This window comes from Lottia gigantea, assembly GCF_000327385.1.
Source record: "Lottia gigantea unplaced genomic scaffold LOTGIsca_79, whole genome shotgun sequence".
NCBI classification, from domain to species: Eukaryota; Metazoa; Mollusca; class Gastropoda; family Lottiidae; genus Lottia; species Lottia gigantea.
In genome coordinates this window covers 838072-859345 of record NW_008710630.1, presented here as the reverse complement: position 1 = coordinate 859345, position 21274 = coordinate 838072, and the positions used below count along the sequence as shown (strand labels likewise).

At 32.2% G+C, this 21274-nt stretch overlaps 3 protein-coding genes across 3 annotated transcripts; 1 reads left to right on the top strand and 2 right to left on the bottom strand.

Moving 5' to 3' along the window:
* Positions 1-392: 392 nt before the first annotated feature.
* Positions 393-9008, bottom strand: LOTGIDRAFT_179669 (hypothetical protein; the record flags this gene model as incomplete). The annotated part of the gene is made up of 17 exons (XM_009066731.1): positions 393-459; positions 736-870; positions 1134-1330; positions 1698-1844; positions 2258-2478; positions 3113-3215; positions 4462-4566; positions 5088-5214; positions 5532-5653; positions 5845-5912; positions 6235-6391; positions 6683-6787; positions 7032-7140; positions 7468-7589; positions 7988-8150; positions 8389-8461; positions 8888-9008. 17 exons carry the CDS (start codon positions 9006-9008, stop codon positions 393-395), a joined length of 2142 nt encoding a protein of 713 aa, XP_009064979.1.
* Positions 9009-10308: 1300 nt separating this feature from the next.
* Positions 10309-10955, top strand: LOTGIDRAFT_59040 (hypothetical protein; the record flags this gene model as incomplete). Its single annotated transcript, XM_009066654.1, has 2 exons — positions 10309-10469; positions 10871-10955. Coding segments are annotated over 2 exons (246 nt in total), but the record flags the coding sequence as incomplete, so codon positions are not given.
* A 6672-nt stretch (positions 10956-17627) lies between these two features.
* On the bottom strand, positions 17628-17912 carry LOTGIDRAFT_132470 (hypothetical protein; the record flags this gene model as incomplete). The annotated part of the gene is made up of 1 exon (XM_009066730.1): positions 17628-17912. The coding sequence occupies one exon, from the start codon at positions 17910-17912 to the stop codon at positions 17628-17630; it is 285 nt and encodes a 94-aa protein (XP_009064978.1).
* Positions 17913-21274: the final 3362 nt, after the last annotated feature.

Sequence of the window (21274 nt, the reverse complement as noted above, 5' to 3'; positions counted from 1 at the left end):
ATACAGCAAAAATTGTCCTGTTATAAAGTATTAAAGAGAGCATAGGCTTTGAAGATTTTCTGGGGGTCTATTCTCCAAAACTTTAACCTGATTTTAACTAATACAGTAATCTGAATGGATAATAAAACTAAATTTAAAATCCATCTTAGTGATTGACCAATCAGATGGCTATAACATTAAAATCATTTTAAGTTAAGTTTTCAAGAATAAGGCCCCTGAACTATAAGTTCTCTGACAGGCTACACAAAGCTAGTCTTTTTGGAAATTGTAATATTGCATTGGTACATGTAAATGATCACAAAAATTTATTGTAACTCCATTGGCTGTCACACAGAAAGTTTCCAACGAGTTTTCAATTATCAAAACGCTGAGATGTCAGTGGTAAAGTGGTATCATGTGTCTTTAAGATACAGGTTGCTAAAACTATTCAATTCATTGTCTAACCAATCAGCCTTATTCCTGAAATACAGAGATTTTTTAATTAATTATATTCAAAATAAGGTCTGCTTGAAAACCGAAGATCCATTTCCAAGTGGAATTTTCATTTATGAATCGACCAAAAGTCTTTTAGAAATGAAATTTTTAATATTGCACCTAATCGTTTTAATTAACGTTCAAAATATGCTTGCACTACAATACCTACCACTTTTGGCCAGCAAATGCAGCTTCTAATGACAATGGCATACACTTGAACAAAATCTTATTATATAAAGCATTTAATTTTCAGTGTCATACCTGAGTGTTTTAGCTTTACTTGTGGTTTCTCTCAATTTCTCTATAATATGATCTAAAGACTTAATTTCATCTTGTAGTTCTTGTTTAGAAAGATCAGCTTGATGACAGAGTCGTGCAAACGTGGAACTTAATTCTCTGGAAAAATTATTTTGTAAGAACACAATCATGATAAATATATACTTGTATAGAAGGTCTGATAATCTTAACTTCCTCTCAAATTTATGAGTCTGAATTGTTCAATCAACAACTCTTCAAAACATTTTTGTTTATTTCTTCAGTATTGTAAAACTACTGGGACCTTGAACTTAACCAAGATAAACTACAAATGTTAAGACAGTTGTTTGAAAAATAAGAACTAACTTCAAAATAAAAATTCTCCTCTTTTGAAAAAAACTTACTGTTGTACTTGATGGCTACAATTGGAGCTGGTCAAATCTACGATTAATCTTAATTTACTACTAGCGTATTCTACATATTGTTGTTTAAAACTTCGTTCTTTAGCCTTGGTTGTCCAGGTCAACCTCTCGTACATATATAGCAATCCATATAATATACCTGATACAGCTATAACTCTCAACCCTGCCGCTTTACCTATCTGTAATAACAAATACCCAGATTTCGTTAAAATTGTTTTTTTTTAAATAACATAATAAGAACAAACATTTTTTAAATGTGAACTTAGGTTAACAAGGATCCTTTCTACCAGCTGATTCTTGGCCAAACCTCTAAGCATCATGCCTAGATCATTTGCACCCATTTACAGCTGGGTTGATTGGAATAATGAGGAAAGATGACTTATTCAAGGTCACCAGACTTTCACACCACAGCCGATATTAGAACCCATGATCACCATTTCTTCGCATTTTATGTGATGTCTATTATAATGAATGGGTTTAACTTCAAATATCTTTACGAAAAAATCAACCCAACTCACTGCATAGATGAAATAATGCAATACCTACCACACCAACTACAGCTACAGTTCCCAGAGTAGATCTGGATGCTAGCGAAACAAAGGTAGATAAAGCTGTAGCAAGAACATCTCCATTCTGTTGAGATATTATCCCACTACCATCACCAGATGCATGTCGATTAGGAGCTTGGTTCATCTGAAAAGACAATAAATTTTCGTTTTCATAATTTTTCATTATCTTAATATGCTGTTGATTCTCTTTGGCAATTTTTATTGATTGGCCTTTTACAATTCTATACCAATTTACAACTGAGGTGACTAGAAAATGAGAAGATCAAGTTAAGTTGACTAGAGAAATGATGAAATATGAGTTATTCAAGTTGGGTTGGCTGGAATAGTGCAGAAAGATTACTCATTCAATCCATTTACACTGGGGTCAACCGGAGTAATGAGGAAAAATGACTGGGTACAATTGGGAGATGAGGAAATATGACTTATTCAAGAAATCTATTAAGGTGACTAATAATCATTTTTAGATAACCGTTGTTGGAAAGTCCAAAAAGGCTTTGTTTTAAGTCAAGATATATAGCAAAGTTGCTTCTTACGTACCATGCCTGCAGATCCAATTAAGGCTGTTCTGGCAGTCTTTGATCCCATGAATTTCTGCATGAGAGCTGTAGGTCCGAACGAAAATCGAAATTCAATATCTTCCTTGAAATCGGCACACAGATTACGACAGTCTAGTCGATACGCTATCTCGAACTCCCGTTTAGGAATCTGGTTGAATAACAGTTGTCTAGTTTCATCTGGTAATAATGCTGATAATCTTTCTACAAATGACAACAACAAATTCAACTTCACTTTCAAAGTTAAAATGAAAATTTACTTCTATGTCATCAAATTTAATTGAATTCATTTGAAATAATAATTCAGAAACCAATATGTTCTAATCAAAAGCATTAACAAAAGTTTTTATTTCTTGAATCATTTTTAAAATTTCATCTTTAACAAAACTTTACAGAAGACACAAGATTCTTGAAAATAAAGACTCCTTGACAAAAATAGAGTAAAACTTAAAAATAAATTCTGTATCTTGAAAAATATTTAAAATCATTTTAAAATGAATACAGATGTTAAAGATTCAAAAGCCACTGCCTCACTGTTATGATCTACATTCATATGTCAAGAAGAAATACAATTAATATTTTCTAAAGACTAAATTTTGTCAAAAGCAATTAAAAGCTGGCATCCAATCCAATCAAGATCTTTGTTGCAGAGTTTCAAGAAAATATTGTCCAATGAACAGTGTTGTAACAGAAATCTCACGCAAGAGTTTTCTTACAAAATATCATGGAAATAGTAATCCGTGATATTGTCCAATCAAGAGTGTTGTTGGTGAATCTTAAGACAATTTGTCCAATCAACAGCCATGTTACTGAGAATAAAGAGTTTTGATTGGTTTACCTGTCATTTGGTTTTGCGTGTCTGTTACAGCTTGTAATAAAACAGTGGAGCATCGTTGCTGCAGATTTCGACCTAAACTTTGCTCTACATGAGCATGCATTTCCTAAATAAACACAAATACATAACAATGCAGGCAGTGCAGAAACATACAGAAAAAGATAATCCACTACTTTAAGGTGATAAATAAAATAGAATTGTCAATTCTTAAGAGAAAACCAAACTTTCATTTCATGTGAAGAAGCTATTAATCTGTAAGAACTCAAAATTAGAATTTTTTATGTATATGTTAAACTTGCCAAAATTTGCGATGTCACCATAAGAATTGACAATTCAACCATACCAAAATAAATTGGAATTTAAAATAAACCACGCCATACTATTAGCAAATTATAACAAAATAAATACACATGTAGCCTAAATACACAATGATATAGTCCAACAAAGATATTTAAGCACAGTCAAGGGACATTTTCAAATGTAAGCACGACCAGTCCACTATTATTTTTCAGTCAGACGTCTTTGGTTCTTATAATTCCACTTAAATTATGCATTTTATGAGGTCACTAACACCAAGGCCCTTAAGAGATTGTTAGTGGTTATTTCAACATTGATGTCATATAGTATTAAGCATTTCTATAATTACAGGAACCACAGACATCTGACTAAAATGCTATCAGTGACTCCGATGCACAAAAAAGAAAACCTCTTAAAATGTGTTTAATGTTTTTCACTGTTTGTGCTTCAATATCTTTGATCAACTATGATGAGTGGATATTATGGAAATTATTTTAGACTAAATGATGAAAATGGCATTAAAAAAAGAAGCCAAAAACTAAATGTATAAGCACACAGGGAGATAGGCCAATATAAAACCATGCATTACGGACAATGAAAATACAGGACTCCCTGCTCACCAGTGATAAATTGCTCGGCGAAATCTATTTTTTTAAGAATATTTCCCGTACACCTTCCATTTAAATTCTCACATAAAGAATTTTCCACGAATAAATGCAGTTCCTTGGGAGAAAAATTATAATTGGAAAAGACTGTTTTGGAGGAAGATTTGAAAATTTTAAGGGCATATAAAGACTTTTTACCCCTTTAACCAACTTACTAAATTCAACTCAACATATTACTTTTCAAAATGAAATTTAGACATACAGTTTGCCTACAATTAACTGTTATGCATGCTCCACCCAGTGGAAGTGACATCATTGAATTTGATCAACAAAACGCCTTTCCTAATAAGAATGAATATATATTGCATATCCAGTGCTCCTGATGTATTGGATCCTTATTTGTTTAAATTTAAGTCTCAAACATCCAGACAGAAATAAGAGTAATCTTACCTTTTTATATACATTAATTAACAAATTGTCTGGATGAAAGGGTCTATCAAAGTCTTCTACTAGTAAAGACAGACGACGGATTTCATCATTTAAAGCACTTGCAACCTGGAAATAGAAATTTTACAAATACATTCACCGCCATGTTCAATCTAATCAAAATTAGATTTTTTGCCTGATATTTTTTGTCTTAATCGTAATCGAACAAGTTTTCTGACCCAGTCCTGTTGGGATGATGTTATTTTAGCCAATCAAAGTGTATATTGTAGGACCAGTTACTTGATAACAAGAACGATTTGTGGAGCAAAGTAGAGCAATAAGACAGCGTCCATGGTTTTGCCATGTACTGTCCTAATGAGGATATTATACCTGGAACATTTTTTGACATTAGATATCTTGTCAGAAAATCCTTACAAAAGAATTATGTCAGTTTATTTTTCTGTCCTGATGAGGATTAAAACACAGTCAATATCAAATATTTCAATAAGCTCTCAACCAGTATAAGCTTCATTTAGCTGGAAATAAAACTATTTCTTCAGAACAGTTTTTTTGTACTGATGAGGATAAAATATCCAAAACACATGTCAGAATAAGATGAGCAATAGTCAATAATAAACAACACACCCTACCTTTCTCTCTACATCTTCTACCATGAGTTTGATCTTATCTTTAACTTCGTAAGTTAATAATTTTAACTGTTTACCCAGATAATCCAATTCATCACATTTCTCACGGTATTCTTTTACTTGTTCCTCACTGAAATGATATACAAATAGCTACTTGTCAACACTCCTGAGAAGATCTCTATTTCAGGCTTCAAAATAGGGACACAGGCTGAAATAGGTCAATCTCTACTATGAGAAACAACATGTTTTAGGTTCTGTTTTTCGTTCAAATAATAATTATTAAAATGTCTAGTTTCCATTTCAGCACTTAGAAAATTGGTCAGTAAATAATTTTTTTATTCCTCTTGTTATTTTTCATTCCAGTAAATATTTTGTTCTTATTTTTCATTTAGTATCAAGGTTTTGATCTAAGATATCATTATTATAATAAAACATAAATAAACTTACGTTTTTGTAAGACTTTTATGATATGACTCCTCCATGACACCTCTAACCTCAGATGTAATTAATTTGCCTCGTTTAGTATGCTGTTCAAACTTAGTCTGGACCGCCGACTTAGAAATACATTCCTAAAATAAAATAGGTATTTTACTACATAGACTGGAGTTTTACATCCTACTGTCAATAAAAATAATACAACTTCACCAAATTAAAACCAAAATTTGTTGATAAACCTAGGCTAAAAATCATCTTAATTAAAGATAAAGTTGGACAAAAGATGTATTTCTGTCAACAAGGAAATAAAAAAATCTTTACATACCTCAAATTTACGTTCGAAATTGGCAAATTCAAATAATCTGCCTTGAAAACCTTCTTGTAACGTGCCAGCTGAAATAATCATAAATGAAATGACTGTAACATTATGCAGTTAGCAATAAGGGAAACTGTCAAGATAAACAGCACATGAATAACATAAGCTTATAGCTTAGTCCTCTTCCTACTAAAATAACTGAAAATTTCAGCTCTGAAGGTATTTTCTTCAACTCATTTGAGTAAAATCCTACAGGTAGTCATATAGGTGCATGAATAGCCAATATTTCTTCCATGTTTTACAACCCTCTCCATAATCCAACATCTTTTTAAAGGCCCAGTGGATATCAGATTACATAGAGTATACTAAAGACAAGACTATGTTAATTATGATACTTACTAGGTGTGGGGGTTCCTTTATCTTGATGTAATCTGGATATTAACGCCTCTCTCGCTGATATAAAATATATTCTGTCTTCTGCTTCTTTCTTATTACTCACAACTTTTAACTCATCTACTAGGAAACCAAGATTACGGTCTAAATGTTGCAGACGGACCTGAAATTAAAATTCGGATATTAAGACAGAAATCCTTCATGAAGAGCCATGGAAATGACTCCAGTGTAATGTTTTTGCAGAAATCCCTATAACTAATACTGAGGGTAGTAGAAGCCTTGCCAGTGCTTTCGTGTATAATATAAGCTTATAGGATTAAACTGCTTCCTAGTTCTTCTAAGTTAGATAATGTGAATAAGGTTCAAATTTTTGATAGATGGGAATTCTGGCAAGGTTATTTTCCCTGCCGAGGCCAGTGCTTGCAGGTAGAATATAAAAGAACCAGCTACCTACCTCTTCTACATCTTCCTCCAGTACAGAAACATCCCATCGATTGAGTAAAATAAAGATGTTAGGAGATGAAAGACGAGAGCTCACTTTGTGGAAGAAATTTTTCTCCTAAAAAATCAAATCAAATCAGTTCCAAAATACAAAATAAAGTTAAAGGAATTGTAAAGAGATTTTCTAGTCTTTGTATGTGCATTGGGTAGATTTGCACCATTCTGATACCCTTTTACAAGTTTGGGGATCCTTTAATTCTAGAAAATTTGACCAAATATTACGTCATCTACATCCCCTCCAAATTAAAAATAGCAATTTAAGCCAGAGAAGAAGAACTTTGAAATAAAGAAATATTTCTTACTGTTTGCATAAGGGTAGATTCAGCATTACCAACTAAAACAAAAACATCAGCATCTAAACAGTATTTATCAATCCAAGAGTCTAGCTGTTGGGTGACGTCTATACCAGGGCTACAAGAGAAAAGAGATAGAATGTTAAACAAAAAAACAAAAATAGTTTTACATTCCTTGATTTGGCTAATGATGAATGGCAATGTCATGCACTGTGCAATGATGAAAATAAATTCACAGGCAACTAACACTAACTGTTGGAGAGTTGACTAATTTGTCAAATGAAGGAACTAACGGATCTGTGGTCATTTTGCCACTGACTGACTCAAATTGGTGAATATTAAATAACATTATAGCCTGGGTTTTAGTGATTTCAACCAATCAATACAGAATTATTTACTTACAACTAACACAAGTTTTATTAAGAGTTTAGCAAAGAATAAATACCTGTCAACAAAGATCACATCTTCCTTTAAAAATTTACATTTTGATTTCGGCCAAAGAATTCTGACAAGGGAATTTTCTTCTAATTTTACTGCGCTAAGATTGTGTGCCAGTTGCTTGATAGACTAGAAATAGAAATCAGACAAATATCATTATCATATGTCTAGGCTGACATTAGGCTGAGAAATAAGAGAAATATTTTGTGTCTTGAGCAGAATCTTGGGTTGTTATTGGCAACCACTGTGGGAGACGTAAGCATACAAATTTCACCTAGAATTCTTCAAAAGTTAATTTTGGAATTGGCATTAGGGACGTACTTCGAGCAAAAAAAATGACACCTTAAGAAAAATTTATTAAAAGACCTGTGAATATCTGGAAAAGAACTTCAAAAAAATTGAAAAAAGATTTTAAATGGAGCCATTAAAAAACAAAAAGTTGCGCGAAATGCAGGTAAGGCGTTTGACCTAATTTCTTATCCTAATAGAGTGATTATTATCATTATTAAGTTACCAAGAGAACTTACATTAATGCTTTGTGGTTGATCCGACTCTTCTGTAAGTAGGAAACCTTCCTGTGAATCTGTACCTTCTACTTGTATAAAACAATGAGTCGTGTGACCGATTCCACTGGGCATAATTTTATCTCGTAACATAGCATTAATTACTGTACTTTTACCATTGGATGTTCTGAAGTGCAATAGACAAAAGTAATAAAGAACACTAATTAACCGATGTAGATTTTACAAAATTGATGGCTTGTGTTGTGACATAAAAATATAAGCTCAGTAGGCCATAATAAACCATGATATACAAATCCTAATGCATTTCTTTCCTCTAATTGTCTTTACATATTTCAAAAATCTTATCTATGGATTCAATTTCTCATATAATAATAATGTAATTTATAATGAACATTATTTATTACCTTCCAAAAAAGGCCACTTTCATTCTGTCTCTAGCTAGAATTTCCATGATTCCTCCAACTTTATCTTTAAATCCTTTTACAACTTGACAACATTCTGCAGAAATCACATCTTGACTGGACAGTAGCACATCTACAATCATAATTCTTAAATGAGATCTTACAATCACACAGTTCAAATGAACTTATTCCCAGCAAGGATGTGTGCAAAGGCAAAGTTTGTAAATAAATCTACACAAATTTCAATTCTTACTGTTTCAGGTTATTTTTTTCATAGGAAAATGTCTCTTGTATTTTTGACTAATGCTAAAAACTATCCTTTTTGTACAGTAAAAGGACAATGAACCTTATCTTTTCTTTAAATAATCTGGGGAAGATCAATGCAAAGAGGTTTGTCCAAGAACCAGTTAGTAGAAAGGATCCTCAATTGTTAACTTAAGTTGTTATCCTTGTAAAATATAGTTGTTTCTTTTCTTTCTTTCTTTAAATAAAAATCTCTTACCATCAACAAATTGATCTGTTTCTATAATGTATTCACCAATCTCTTTAAATATATCATTAATTCTTTTCTTCGCTTGACCAAAATACTGTAAAGCTGATCCAAGGTTGTGCCCATTGCCCATTTGGCGTCCAGCTCCACTTCCCTGCGCCCTCATCTGTGTTTCATCCATTGTTAATTGGCGATTGAGTACTCCGGACATTTCTAATCTACTAAAACTGCAAACAAAACGGACATCTGAATCTTACTATTTCTACCACTAACCTAAAACCATAAAAATCAAATCATTTATAATTCAATTTGGATATTGAAAGGTAGGCTATATAGAACCGTTTAAATGCTCTTTAATTTAAAACCAAAGGTTGCCACCTCCAACATGAGGAATTCTCCATTATATTGGTATCTATTTCGTCCACAGACTTCAGTCAATTTACATCGGAAGATAAATCTTCATGGAAGTTTAACTTTATTGAGACTATTCTCTCTTTCTGCTTGGCTGGTCCACTAGCCTAACGGTTTCAAGCAAAAGAATGATATTCAAGATAAATTTAGTACAATATACTGACAACTCAAAAACACAACACATGCAGCAAAATATTTGCACCCTACCCATCCCATCCTTTTTTCATAATACCATGACTTTCAAGGTCGCCTTGCATAATTTTTGCGACTGGAAACCGACCGAATATTTGCAAATTTCTAAAAATCAGATAAAGCCATCTTTCAAAAAATAGCCCAAACTTTGAGGACAGGGCGCGAGCCGTGTACTTACTCTAAATTTAACATAAAAAACTAAAGAGGAATGACTAATTCGATCAGAAATCAATAATTTCAATCGTATTCACGTTGTCTGGCAGCCATGATGAAACATTTCCCGCATTATTACGCGAGATTTCGTTCATTCGAAACACTTTAGTTTTCTCATTTGCAGAAATATCGTCAAATTTCTCTCGATGTACCGAATGATTACGTAATATCGCGGGAAATAAAACAAAACAAACTGAAAGTAGCTTAGCTAAAAATGACACATGCAAGTTCGTCGGTTGATAAGCAAAACGTTGATGACGAATATGAAGAGTTGGCACAAAATCAGGTGAAATGTCCGAGAACTTTCTCCTTTTTGGCCAAATTTTCAAACTTTTATAAAGTAAAGTTGATAATTCAGATCTTTTTGAAAAAATATTTTGTTAAATATGTTCTTTATCTCATTCAAACCACCTGTAAATTGGAAGGGATAAGCTTGAAAACATCAATAGGTTTTGGAAAGGACCAGCTGGTAGAAATGATCCTACTTATAAAAATGGTTGTTTTTCTTTACTCTTTTATTATATTTGTATAACATTGTAAAATTTTTTACAGATTGAAGCCAGCAAAGTTTAAGCCAATTGAAGCCGTTATAATAATTTCAAACATAACTTTCTTTCCAGAGACTAAAAGCTGCAGTGTTTTTTTCGGTGGTACAGATTTGTAAACAAGTCGAAGAAGATACAGGGTGTACAATAAACAAACAAGTTACAGCCTCTATATCAGAGTTAACTTGTAAACAATTTGAAAATGTAGCCACAGATATAGAACTCTTTGCAAAGTAAGTGTTGGTAGACTACTGACTGAATAGAAGACAAGTTAACATTCGCAGGGACTTTTTAATCCTATTAAGACAGATATTTATCAGCTAGAAACTTCCAAACTTTTTTCACCCAACTTAAAGTTGGTTCTTGGCTGGTAGATGACAAGTTCAGTGGTGGAGCCAAAGTGAGGGGGAGGGTGCACTCCTCTTGCAGCCCTGAAAGGCAGTTTTAGAGATTCGGGCAATTTCAGATATCTCGCCCCCCCTCTCGGACATAAAACATGGCTCCACCACTGGACAAGTTCAAGTCCCTTACACTTTTTATTTCAATTCCGTTAGATTTTTGTCGACAAGAGACTCAAGTAAAGTCAACTTGAGAGGTTGATAAAATTGTGCTTAACTTTACTTATTTTTTCCAGACACGCTAAAAGAAGTACAATAAATACAGATGATGTTAAACTTTTAGTTAGAAAAACACCCAACCTGGTAAATATTGAAGCAGATATATCTGTAAATTTCTTTGTTTATTTATCACTAATACAGATTTTGATAGACTTCATCATTAAAAGTTAAAACGAATACGCATGTGGTCTATTTGTGTCCAACAAGCTATTAAAACTTTGAATAAGCATAAGCATTTGTTGAAATATAGCTTTTTTTTCTTATTTCAGTTAGAGCACTTAAATTCCATTCAAGATACATTGGTTATCAAACCAGGGAGTAACAAGGGTAAAAAGAAGAGCAGTAGTAAGTCAAAGAAGGCTGTTCTATCAATTGACGACATTACAGAAGACACAATGGATGTAGAACCTGGTGATTGATTCGTTAACAATCAAACTTTGAAAAATACGGAGAATTATTGAAAAGACTATATTTCTTAATAATTTATGGACTAAATAACAATTTAAAAAAATAAATAATGTAAAAAAATGATTGAAAAAAATAAATATGAATTAAAACTATGATATCAATAATCTTTTGGCAAAAAAAAATCCCTCCAAATGAAGCACTTTTGTTGATAGCTTATAACTCTCTAATGCTGTGATATCTCTTAAATATCAAACCCTTCATCAGGACAACTGTTTAGTGGTCAAAGTGGTTGTATCAACCATATATATTCAAAGTTATAAAAGGTCACGGTAAACTTCAAATATTTGTTATAAAATTAGGCGTTGAAATCTCAGGATTGGCTGGTGGATTAGTTAATCGTTCAGAAGTTCCAGGGCAAGACTGTTCCCTGTATATTTCTCACTATCATGATTTTTTTATTGAAATTATTAATAAACATCACTTGTTCTATTCCACTATTTGTCACTTTCTTTATGCGCCATTATCAGGATTTTTTGCCTAAAATATTTGCAATTCTGCGTCTGTTTTGAGATAAACTAGAAGTTTTCCCACTAGAAGGGGGTTTAGAAATGTTTGAATTATGAGATTTAATAGAATTATTTTCACTGTCCACATCTGATACAACACTTGATAAACTGGCACTCGTTTTGGGCGGGGTCGTTATAGATGATTTTCGAGGCGTCATTGATGAATATCCACCTGAAATTTGTAGATTGGGATATCAATAAAATTGGTTTTGGAGTTTAAATACTTGAAATCGAGCTGAAATCGAGCTGAAAGGGAATCAAAAGGTATCAATTCATATCACATGCATTAAGAATCTGAGCTCAAAAGAGAAATGAAAGTTAATAAATCATGTAGATACTATTACTGGTGAGAAGATGAGCTGGAGCCATCAAAATTTTCATTAATCGATGAAATAATATCCATGAAAGAATATGAGTTTCTGAATCAAGGGACAGGCATAATAGACCCAGAATTCCCTACATAAATAAAGGTTATTATCTCTACCTGGAGGTTTCTTCAAGCGTAATAATTCCTGCCTAGCTTCACTCAGAGCCTCTGTTAATTCAAACCTCTCCTCACATTCTTTACGTACTGTGTCTTGTAAAAACTGAATCTGAAATTTAAAAAACTTTTCAAAGAAGGCCAGCATTTCTAAAAACTTAACCAAAATTTAAGAAATACAGTAATCTAATTTGTTAAAAGAATCTAAATTCAAAATCACTTTTAATGATTGATTGACCAATCAGATGAATCAAGTTTTCAAGAAACAAGCTCCAGGAAGCAAAATGTTCTGGTCACTATTGGAGGAAAGATCCAGCGCAGGAAACGAAACAAAAGGGTACAAATTTGAATTGCCTCAATCTTTTCTAAAACCACCTTAAACTGTAATTTTACTGAAGAATATTACCTCTTGTTTTGAGTTTTTCAGATTTTCCACCATTTTGTTTATATCTGAAAGAGAATCCTCCAACTCGGCTTTCGTAGTTCGTAACTGTGATTTTAGTAGAGATATATCTTTAGAATTTCCGTTATCCAGCTTTCCTACAAAAAAAAATGGTCGATGATGATTCGTTGAATATATAGTGGATAATAAAAAAAACGCAGGTGATTCCGTATATATAAATAACAAATTAATACTATCCTACGACACTAGCCTATGTCATTCTGAAACTTACTGATACTTACCAAGTCTCTGATAGCCATACTAATAAAAACTTGCTGCCTCTTACCTAGTCTATTTTCTAGATCCTTAATGATATCTTTTAAACTGACAACTTCTCTGTTTAATTCTGCTTCTTTCTCCACGCCATTTTGTTTACTGTCTAGTATACTCTGTTTTAATTGGTTTAGCTCACTTTTATAACTTGATTCTATTTGAGTTCTTTCTTCTCTCCACTGTAAGATATGAAAAAAAAAGTTACATGTTTGATCAACCGATTATTCCTGTCTTAACTCCCTAACCTACCATTTTAGTTGTTGGTTTTGAGAAGTTTCACAGCAAAAGGTTTTAAACAAAGGGGTATCTTGTCAGGCATATTGGCATAATTTACCACTGAAGAAAACATGAGTTCTTATTTCGGTCAGTTTGTGAAATGTAGACTGGATTTCAGCTCTTTATAAATATTAATATTATTATTCATATTCCAGCCAGCACCAAAATAGATATATATAACAAAACACAAAACAATATTATTGAATATAACACACTTCTTTAATAAGGTTGGGCACATAACGTTATTAAAGAAGTGTGTTATATTCCATAATATTGTCTTGTGTTTTGTTATATGTGCTCCTCGCTTCTATATGTCGTTCAAATGTGATATCAAAATAGATATAGATTAGGGTAATAAAATATTACAGGTACCTTAGACTCTCTATCTTTATTGACTGATTGATATTTATTCATTAATTCTTTATACTTCTCTTTCTCTATCTGTAATTCCTGATAAAATAAAATATCACCATTATTAAAGAGATTGTAAAGAGATTTCTAGATATTTGTATGTGTATTAGATGCCATTTTAGCCTATATCTGCACCATTCCAATCTTCAGTCAGACATCTGAGCATCCTAATTTTAGAAATGCTTAACAATGTTTGACGTCACCAACAACATGTGTTACTAGGATACTGAACATAGGCAATGCCATGGAGTGTCCAATTAGGGAAAGTTTGTCTCTACAGAATATAATCTTACCATAATAAAATTTTCTTTAAGTTTATTTTCTAATAATTTTAAACTAGCATCATGTTTAACTTTTTCATTCTTCACTGCCTCATCCATCTAAAATCATACAAAATACTTGGTAAATATTTGTTCAAATTGAAGTGAAACACTATGAATAGAGTTCTACATCCTTATTCTCTGCATGTGATGGGGCTAATGTGGAAAGGCAACTCCATGCAGTGTGCAATGAGGGAAGTCTTGGGCATTAATCTTTTATTTTTGGATTTCCAACTTTCAAGATGTTTAGCATGCACAGCCTTTGCACATATTCTGTATCAGCCCCTTCCTCCTGCATCACTTATGTAATAGAGAAAAACTGTTAAAAAAAGTATTATCTTTCAGGTTAGCTAGCAAGTTTCTTACTCACTGAGCCACGGCTCATATTTCATCTCTTTACCTTATCTGACCAAGAATCTGATTCGGCTGATTTTTGTTGATATTTTTGTCGTAAATCTTCAATTCTGTTCTGATGAGTAGAAATCATTTCTTCTCTAAAATGGAAAGAACATTATTACCTTCTAAATTTCACATCCAAACATTCTGTTAATGTCGGCTGAGATCTGAAAAAATTATTGTATGAGTAGATATTCATTTCCAAATTAAACTGTCCTGATGAGGATTGTATATCTGAAACAGGTGCCAATAGCTTGAGATGAAGTCTAATCTTTTTGCCGTATTGACTGTATTCGCTAGTGTACAATCCAATCAATTTTCACTACAGCCAGACTTCGTGAAATTATTTGTACCTTTCTCCTTTCAATCCATCCAGCTCTTCTTTAACTTTATTTAACTGATCTTTTAATTGCTGTATTTCATCTAGAAATTAAAAAAAAATAGCAAACCTTGAAGATGTTTAGTCTTTCATTCCACTCTGCATTTCAGTGGATGAATAATATAATGACCTAGAACATATGCTGTATAACAATTTTGTCTGATCGTGGATGGAGTGTTAAAAAAAAAAAAACCTTGAATTGAAGATGTTAAGTCTTTCATTCCACTTACCATTTGTGTGGATGAATAATATAATGACCTAGAACTTATGCTGTATAACAATTTTGTCAGATCATGGATAGAGTGTTTCATAACCAACAACAACAAAACAAATTTTGATTTTGATATAATCCTTACTTTGATTTAGAGAAGATTTTTCTGCGATTTCTAATTCTTTACGTTGTTGCTCGTGAAATCTGTTTTCAAGTTTCTTCAAATCATCATGAACCTTTATTAAATTACCTTCTTTTTCTTTCACTTCATTTTCTAACCTGTAGATATAAATTTTTCAAAAGTCATTTCGTGATCCCAATTTTCCACAGATGACATGAAAATCGTGCCAGAAAATGATACAACATATTTGAATTCTTCTGTGGAGTTGCCAAATATACCTTTTTATAATTTGTTGCATTTTCTTTTCCTTGCTTTCAAATTTCTGGTTTATTTCTTCAACATTGTGGGTTTGTTTTCTGAAATAAAAGAATTAAAATTGCCATCTGTAACACTTTTCAAAATTAAAATCTAACATCTATTTCTTCTATAATTTAACTCTATCTAAAAATCTAAAATTGCCATCTCTCCTAGACCGTTTTATCTTTAGATGACATATTGATATTTCATGTTATACCAAATGAATATATGCATATTTACACTTTGAACGAAACAAAAATGTGCAAAAAAGACCATGCTATTTACATGCATATCGCATATACTAAATAGTAAAAAGAATAACGAAAAGATTTCCTTACTTGAGATCTGTTGAATAAACTTCAACTTGTGATAACACATGGCTATTTTCTGTTTTTAAAGTGACTATTTCTTCCTTATATTCTAGAGAGTGATACAGGTGAAAATAGAACGTGAGCAGACTACATAATCAGTGATACAATGGTTGATCAACATAACAAAATGGAATTTTGCAAAAACATGCTTTCCGTGTTGTAAAATTCAGTATTCTACATGTTTATATTAAGGACTAAGATTTACTGTGAACAAAAAGTTATAGGGTTGGACAAAATCATTAAAGATTTTTGCATGAACAACCGTTCTATGAGTAAGAAATGTGCTTTACACAGAAAAAGAAATGTTATAAATTTTTCAAAATATACACCAAACTGGTAAGCATTGCATCTATCAGAAATGAAATGAAGGACTTTTACGTCCTACTTTTCTACACCTGATTGGGCTAATACAGACATCAAGCAGTGTGCAATGAGAGATATTTTGCCAGGATATGCCACTGTAAGAGAAAAATGAAATAGTTACTTACGTTTAACTGAATCCTGTAATGCCTGATATTTAATATTTAAGTTATTATAATCAGATTGTAACTGTTTATATTGTTCTAGATCAGACTGAGTTGATTTTAACTGATTATTTAATGATGTTGTCGACTGATTCATCATCTTCTTCTCCATTTCTAATACTTCAATTTGTGACTTTAATTCTTCATTACCTAAACATGAAATACATAAATGGGTTAATACACAGGCAACACCATGCAGTATGCAATGAGGGAAATTTTGTCAAGACAGCAGGATAAGCCTCCACATTTTACAACTTCTCACTGCAAATAGCTATCTTTTTCCATGTCTTTTCCTCCACTGCATCAATGACATGGATTGTCGTCTGCTAGATAAAAACTTGCCTTGAACTCTCAGGTAGATAAGAATTCTAATACCACTTCTTGTGCCTCCATGATTTAGCCATGCAACCCTGTTTCGGTTTTCTAACCCTCCATAATGCAAAGTTTTGGATATACAAACCTTGGTTATGGTGTGAAAGCTTTGATGTTAAATCATTGACGAATGTATTCAAATCATCTTGTGACTGTTTCTCATGGGACTTGACTATTTTCTTCAGGCTTTCCATCTCGTTTTTTTGATTCTGTACCTTCTTCAATAAAACTGGTAATTCTTTAACAACACCAATATACTTTTCACTACAATGCAAGATAAACATTTTATCATTTCCGTCTGTTAGGAATTATGATTTTAGATATTCAATACACTGACTCAAACGCAAACGAGAAAAATTCTGACGCCTAGGCCAGTGTTTCCAAGACACTCTTGGAGACTTGGCCCAGTGTTAGCTTTATAACACCTGTCACCAGTATACTTCTTTTAGGCTGCAATAATTTGGGTAAACTTGGGTAACACAAGGCGGTACCGGTATGCATTAGATTACAGCAGTACAAGCCCACTCAATTTTAATCTGTAACATTCAGGACTTAATCTCTTATATGTTGAAGATGAACTTTGTAGAAGATAACTATCCAGATTTTCGTTACCTTTGCTTTTTAAAATCATCTTTTTCTTTGATAATCTCCAACTTTTCTGTTTTCAGTTGATCTGTCAGTTCTTTCTGACATTTTAAATTTAGGTTAAAGGATGAAATTCTGGAATGACAAGAATTAAACTTATCATAGATGAGCTCATTGACTTTGATTGACTAAATTGATTGATACCAAACTTTATCATTCCATCAAGGATATTTGAACTCATTATAAAAAGGATTTGGACAAGTGTTTGAATTTTTTTTCTTTTCCTAATTACTATTCTAAAGATTATGATCATTGGATCATGAGAAAAAATAAATCAAAACCTACTCTGATTCTTTACTTTGTAACATATTTTCCAATTCTTCTTTTACAGATTTCAACTTTTCATTTTCTTCTATTAAAACTTGTTCTCTTTCCACTGCTCCTTTATAATTCTCTAATTCTTTCTCAATCTCCTTCAACCTGTCTTCAAGTCTCTTCATTTCACTGTGTATTAAATAGCTCACTCCACAAAAATGGCAGACGGTTTCATCTTTGGACATTTTCTTGATTTCTTCTGGTAGCGGATGCTGTGGGGTGTATCTTTCTGTACCACTAGCCTCAGACATGATGTTGGTGTTTGTATGTTTGAAAATTATTAATTTGGTTACAATATATTGAGCACATGCCTTTCCATTGGCTTGCTATGTTAGTTGTTGTCAATAAATATGATTTGCCGATTATGCCAGTTTTATTCACAAAGAGGGTGAACATATATTTCAAATGCCAATAAATTTCACCTGGTTTAATTGTTTACTTGTTAAATATTCAGATCACTAAATTTGAGCAAGAAATAAAGCGATTTATGTTGAATTTACTTGAATATTCATTTACAAAGAGAAATATTGAAAGGAATGTCAGCCATTTTGAAACTAATGTAAATAAATTACTTCCCTTGGTTTATTAAAATTGTGAAATATGTAGACTTAATTTACAAGTCTCTTCCTAGAGTTGTCAACAACAAGACTACAAATAGGATTTTTTTTAATGAAACGAAAACACAATTATTGATAAAAAAAAATTGTATTTGAAATCTATTTCGGTTGATTTTCTCATACTAATTTAAGAAATCTAAATTTTTGATGCATATTACGAAAAAGAGATACATGGAATTCTTTCTTTTTTTTCTTTTTACAAATAACAATCTTTGAATATTTGATTAACCAGACGTAATCCTGTTATACAAAAACAAGAAAAGACTGGAAGTTGTAGACTATATTTTCTTTCTTAGAAGCGGGAGACAAAATTGAAATTTAGTTTATAGAACAATGAATGAAATTGTGTGATGCGATCTCGTTCAATTAGAACTGATCAGAGAGTTTATAAATGTGTGTAAATTTTGATATTGGTTATGTGCATATAATAAATTTGAATGCTAACAGAAACTATCAATTTCCAGTTGAATTTTTGGTGTCTGTGAAATGCAAACCATCATTCCCCAAAATCCCTCTAGATGGCCAAAGGCCCAGTCGCTCATATTTGAGACCCATTCACAGAGTGAGATTGCTAGACAGGGCTATGTCACCCTTGTTTTATTCTTAAATTCGATCAATCAGTGTGTTTTAACTCATTTGAATTTCAGATCAAAAACTGTAGGTCAGGCCTACCCACAATAAATAATGGATACGTCACTAAACACAAGTTATACAGAGAGTAGAAGTCCAGTGATAGAATCAACATGGCGAAAACGACTGTCCAAACAACTGGCTAGACGAGCTGTCAAATCAACTTGTCTCAGTCTATTAGTTATCTTTATTATTTACTTAGATATGTAAGTTGAAATTAACTGGAATTGAGTTATATGCCCTTCTTTAGCGCAAATGGTAGAAAAATTCTGCAAGGTATTGTTACAACAGTAAGAGCCAAGATGATTTATTAATGACACGCTCTGACTGAGATTAGAGCACAGGACTATCAATGTAACCAAGCTAATGACGTCATATTATGGTTCTAACCACTTGTGACTGATTTATATGTAGTTTAGTTTTTATACAATTTCTTTTCTGTTTTAGGAATAACTCTACATTATGTATGTTAATAGATTTTAGTCATCCTGTCTTATGGTATCTACGTAAGTAATTAAAAATAAAACTAGAGATATAAAATATCATTTGTAAGCCATCCATGATGTCCCTATTTGTCATTGCATGCAGAAACTATTTTTAAAATAGGACTATAAAAGATAATGTCCAGCTCAGACCAAGTTTAGAAGGGTTATTTTTTCTTTAAATATTTGAATGATATTATTTTTCAGAGCTATGTATGATAGGTATAATAGCTATCCGTGTCGTCCAAAACGTCTTTGAAATATTTCAATATGCCCTGAGTACATTCTTTGATAAATCAGTAGAAATTTCAACGTCTCAACGTAAACTATTGGGTGTCCGAGAAAATGGTGAGTTATGGATGGGTTAGGTTTATTGCATTGTTTTCTCTCAGATAGTTACTTTAAAACTATCTATAAATGCTACAATATAACACAAATCAACGAAAGCTGCAGTGTTTTTTTTGCTGGTGTAAAATTTGTAAAAAGAAAAACTTATTTAAATCCTTTAATTTAAGCCATGTAACACAAATCATCCCTAAAAACTATTTTTTGACGTCTTTTTCAGAAAAAGGTTTTTATACGACGCCCCTGAAACCTAGAACCTCCGTACCAAATCAACATCAGATATTCAAATCTACAGGTTCACCAACTAAACATTCACCTAATTTCACCAATGATGGATCACCATACAGTCCTATGCATTTCACTGGCATGTCTCCTGGTTCATTCGCTCAGAGTTTTAACAGTTCCATGACGGCTCAATCACCCTATTCTTCATTTGGTAATTCTCACTCTCTCAATAACTCTTATAATCCGGTAAGTTCCTCAAGTTTATTAAATTGATATGAACTAGATATCAGATTTGTCTTCTGAAAAGTGACACAGATGGCTGAAATAAAGTTTGATCAAATAACCGATTTATAAAACAAAGCTTATTCCATCTTTTTGTTTTTCTTTTCCCTATGGGTGAACATTTGGGCTTAATTTTGATATATGAAAACCAAAATAACACTATCTATATAACTTATAAAACAAGCCCAGTTGGCAAACCCAATGGCAGAGGGGCATAAGGTGTTCTAGAAGAATGAACTTGACCAGCCTCAACAGATTGTTGCAGAAAGGCATGAAAGACATTTAGAAGTGTTTGTGAAATTTTGGGTGTAACTAAATTGAATTATTTATTTTGTTTACAGTTGAGCAATTCATACAGTTCTAGACTAGATACACCAGAATTAAGTACGTTGAGATCTCGATCTTCTAGAAACTCTCCAGGTAGGAACCCTACATTATTGGGTGTCAAGTTCAAAGGGAGATAACTTGGTTTATTTACAAGACACATGATCTGAAATATGCTGGTTTTGTACTTTGGACATATTTGAAAGTTGCAAAAAAGAAATAACAAAATAGAATAAACTAATGTGAATGTTCTGAATAAAATTGCAAGGTGCACTCTTCTTTTTAACTTAATGAAAGTGCGTAAAAGTAAGATGTAAATCTATTTATTTTCTCTTTGTTTCTTGCTATTTCAGTTTCTCCCTATGATAGAATTACCACCATTCATTCACTGAGTAATTTTTTAAAAGAACAAGAAGATGAAGAATATAAAATGTTACAAGGTAGTTTGATCTTATTGGTGTCCATTTCTTCTACCCTAGGATCTCTGAACTCTGAACTCTGAACTCTTTGTCTTACCCCTAGAATGTAGACTGTGGATTGTATTGTATTGTATATAAGCCAGTTATATCTGACTAGAGCTCTAAAGTTTGGGTTTGATTTTACCAGTCTTGGTTGATGCAAAGGAATAATTTCTGACTGCGCCAAAGCCATCCAAAGTATTTGTTTTACCACAGTTTAAATGTCTGTATCCCTTTTTAGAATGGAAAT